The sequence below is a fragment of the Chelon labrosus genome, assembly GCF_963514085.1.
Source record: "Chelon labrosus genome assembly, chromosome: 10".
Lineage (NCBI taxonomy): Eukaryota > Metazoa > Chordata > Actinopteri > Mugiliformes > Mugilidae > Chelon > Chelon labrosus.
In genome coordinates, this window is record NC_140360.1 from 13,766,932 (window position 1) to 13,771,329 (window position 4,398).

A 4,398-nucleotide genomic window follows, 5' to 3' on the forward strand; every position below is an offset into this window, starting at 1 on the left:
GAAATCAAAAATATTGCGGATATATTGAAGTGTTACAGTAAGATTATATATGGCAAATTCAACAGTATCCCAACATTACATTATTTAAGGCACTCCATTATAATACATTATGTGGAGTCAGACTGTCAGTAGTGGAGAATTCTCTCCTGTCCAACTTGTCAGTCAAAACGAATAAATACATTATTAACATGATACACTTTAAAATAAATAAATAAATAAATGCAGCAGAGGTATGGTCTAGACCAGAGGTCTTCAACAGGGGGTCCGCGACCCCTAGGGGGTCCGCGGAGGTACTGCAGGGGGGTCGCGAAAATGTTTTGATTGATTAGACATTTTTTTATATTCACCTCCACAATTTTTTTTAAACACACATGAAGTTCTTTTTAAATGTTATACAGCTTGGGGATTATGGGGAAAAGAATCAAGGCTCTAACTATTATATAACATATATTTATGGGCGATTTCCTGATAGTAGTGATCATAAACGGCAACAGAGTCAACCATCTTGATGTAAATAAACGATCTATGCTGCTGTGCCATACTATAGGACCGGTTTAATATAAAACACAATTTTATACAATATATATATATAAGTAGGGGGTCCCCGCTCCATCTCTCCATCAGATTGGGGGTCCTTGGCCTGGAAAACGTTGAAGACCCCTGGTCTAGACACTATGCACAAGTTGTTCCTACAAGAAACGTCAAATTGTGATTGTTTCTCTTTTTTTTTTTCTTTTTTTACGGTCTTATTTGTTAGGAACTGGCCATCGTTCCCTTCAGTTTTGCATATCTGCAACATCTGTTTTTGAATGAAATTCATTAAAATGTTATCATTTTCAGCTTTGGTCAGCTGAGTTAGATGTGCTGCAGTTGAAGCGTTGCGTGATAAAAGTCCTTGAGGCCGAAATTACAACAATGAAACTGTTGTGATATATGAATAGGAATAACGGCCAAGACAATACAAGTAAGACCAAAGTTATGCTACAATAACATCTGTTATATGACAATAAAGGATTTTATTCTGTATCTATGCAACTAAATCTCCTATTATGAAGTAGGTGTGAAATGTGCTGATATAAATTCCTGAACATGATGTGCCATCTTCATATTAGACACAAAAGAGGTAAATGTGGTACATGTTTATCATTATAAAACATATCTTTACAAGGTGAGGTGAACGTCTAATTGATCCCATTAAAAGCAACCTTGGACTCTCAACAGTAACATTTTCTTTATAATTAACTTTGAGTAAAAGTTCTTCGTTTACATGCGTACAGTGTTCTTCTATCATTGATTCCCTTTGTCACTCTGCCAGATGCCATTGGCTTTATTGAGAGACATGGTGCTACCCTGTCTGGTATCTGTATCAGTCTTCATAGTTTGCTCAGCAGCGTTTGTCAAGGGCAACTTCTCCTCTGCTTCTGTCTCTCTGTGGTAGAAGTAGTTGAAGTTGGAAACGATGACAGGAACAGGCAAAGCAATGGTCAGCACACCTGCAATGGCACACAAGGTGCCCACCATCTTACCCCCCATAGTAATGGGACACATGTCCCCGTAGCCTACGGTGGTCATGGTAACCACAGCCCACCAGAATCCATCCGGTATGCTTACAAACTGTGTGTTAGGCTCATCTACCTCAGCAAAGTAGATAGCACTGGAGAAAAGGATGACTCCAATGAAGAGGAAGAAGATGAGCAAACCAAGCTCACGCATGCTGGCCTTCAGAGTCTGTCCCAGGATCTGCAGCCCCTTGGAGTGGCGTGAGAGTTTGAATATACGAAACACCCTGACCAGACGGATGATACGCAGAATGGCCAAGGACATGTTCTGTCCTGAGTTCTCTTGTGGCGTTGTGGACAGTTCTGTAATCAGAGTGAAAAAATAGGGCATGATGGATATGATGTCAATGATGTTCATGATGTTGTGGAAAAAGTCGCTTTTGCTTGGACAGGCAACAAATCGCACACAAAGCTCAAAGAAGAACCAAGCAATACAGGCAGTCTCAATGATGAAGAAAGGATCGGTGAGAGTTGTGGGCTTTACGCCAGGTGGAGCCCCAGAAGCAAAGCCTCCGGACTGGTTGAAAGGTTGTGCGGCTGTGGGCACAATTGGGTCAGTCTCATCTCTGAATTCTGGCAGGGTTTCCATGCAGAAAATAATGATGGATATGACAATAACAAAGACAGATACCAGTGCTACAGCTCTTGCTGCATTGGAGCTCTCTGGGTACTCAAACAACAGCCAGAATTGCCTGTAAATGTCATTGTCAGGGAGAGGAACCTCAACATCTTTTATGAATCCTTCATCTTCTCTGAACTGTTCCATGGCCTCACTTCCAAGCTCGTAGAACACGATTTCATCAGCAAAGACATCAAGGGGAACGTTAGCGGGTCGTCTTACCTTACCCCCTGACTGGTAGTAATACAAGATCCCATCAAAGCTTGGCCTGTTGCGATCAAAGAAGTACTCATTCCTCATTGGATCGAAGTAGTCCATCCTCTTCAGTGGGTCTCCAAGAAGTGTCTCGGGAAACTGGTCCAATGTTTTGAGTTGTGTCTCAAAACGTAGACCGGCAATGTTGATGATGACTTTCTGGTCTCCATCGTCAAGCCCTCGTTTGTCTACAAACAGATCTTCACAGCATTCCTTTGCGAGACGGTTGAAGATCGTCTCACTCTCCTTTGTGGCCTCACTGCTTAGCAGCAGTTTCCAGTTAGAGATTATGCTGGCACAGCTGCTGCGCCCCTGCCTACGTGGAGTTGGCATTGTCGGGGACTGGGGTACTGCCAGTGTCTGTGTCTGTGCAATCGCCAAAGATGAGGTGGATTCCCACATGCAGGAGGGCACAGGGCTGTAGTGGGAGGGTGTAGAGGACAGCTGAGGGGCTCGCAGGTGATAATTGCTGTCTGGGCTGTTGTGCTCTGGGGGCATGTCCACTGTGAGAGCTGTGGTCTCGTCAGCGTAGGTGTCCGCCTCATCCTCGAGGCTGCCATCAAGCCCATCCAAGCTCTCAAAGTCTACCAGCGCCACCTCCATGGCTTTAGTTCAGCCAGTGCAAAGCCAGACAGTCACACACACACAGAGACTGACAGATGGTTGGCTCAGTCACCAGAATCAGACGCAGCGTAACAGGGCATCCAGTCTGCAGGAGAACTCACAGTAACAGGACAGACTCTTTTTTCCCCTCCAATCCCTGTAGAATTAGAGACAGAGAGAAACAGAGTCAGTGTGTTTTTGTCAGTTCTGCTTGTTGCGTGTTAATTGTCATCCGGTGGCAAGGACATGTGTTTAAGCACATATTCTATCATGACACCTTGTTTCTCATGTACCCATCTCTTTAGAAACAGCAATAAAATAAATGTAGAATAGAGGCGAGGAAAGAAGCGGATGAAGGAGCAAGACACTGGAAAGAAAAAAGAAGAGACTGCAACAGTAGTAGGAGAAGATTTGATTCTTTCTGACAGAAAAGAGTAACTCTTTGCTACTTGTTTTCACAGCCTGAGATTGTGGAGGCACTGTGATGAGTCATGTAACTGTGAAAACAGCAGACAATTAAACAAAACAGCAAGTAAGTATTTTGACGTGAGTGCCGATTGGTCTCATTTCTTAAAATACCTCTGATCAAACCACATTGCCTTTGTGCATTGGAAGTGATAGTTTCTTTTTTCTTTTTTTTTTTCATGCACATAAACACAACCCCAGCTTAACACCTGGTCAAGGGAAAGGCACTCATGGTGGACACCCGGTAATTACCCTAATGCAGGGTAACTGGGGCTGTGCATACATTAGTGCATAATTAACTGGTTGTGCAGTGATAGCATGTGGCTGGCTTCACCCAGACACTGAGGCTCACATTCACACTGCACTGTGCCACATTAGCACATGACACTGAGCACCTTCTCTATTCAGTTTTTTTTTTTTTTTTTTTTGGTGTGTTTGCATTTATGCTACTAAACATTTGCATTTATTTAGTTTATGTGGATAAAGATCACATGAAATAGTACACTGATCTGTGAGGAGTGCAAGTAATTAACATGTGTGCATGTGTGTGTGTGTGTGTGTGTGCGCGCTGAAGCCTGCAGATGTTTAATTAAAGACTCCAGAGATGAGTCACCGTCTAAAACCAGTGCCAGTGATACCAATCCTGCTGGGGGGGAAACAGAAAGGGACAGGAGGGAGAGAGAGAGAGAGAACGAGATAGCGAGCGAGCGAGAGAGAGAGAGAGACAGAAGTAGGATGACATGAAAATTGTTGGGAAGACGGATGTGGGTGGAAGGAGTGGGTGGGGTGAGGACAGAGTTGCAAAAAAGGAAAGTGACAATGAGACAGAATGGGAGTTGATAGGTGGGTGGATGGATAGACAGGATGATGAGAGAGGACCCCTGACAGGGGAAAAAG

General features: G+C 43.6%; 1 protein-coding gene across 1 annotated transcript; it reads right to left on the reverse strand.

Moving 5' to 3' along the window:
* Window positions 1-1,267: 1,267 nt before the first annotated feature.
* On the reverse strand, window positions 1,268-3,036 carry kcna10a (potassium voltage-gated channel, shaker-related subfamily, member 10a; the record flags this gene model as incomplete). Its single annotated transcript, XM_084553731.1, has 1 exon — window positions 1,268-3,036. The coding sequence occupies one exon, from the start codon at window positions 3,034-3,036 to the stop codon at window positions 1,288-1,290; it is 1,749 nt and encodes a 582-aa protein (XP_084409857.1). The 3' UTR covers window positions 1,268-1,287.
* Between the last annotated feature and the right edge of the window lie 1,362 nt (window positions 3,037-4,398).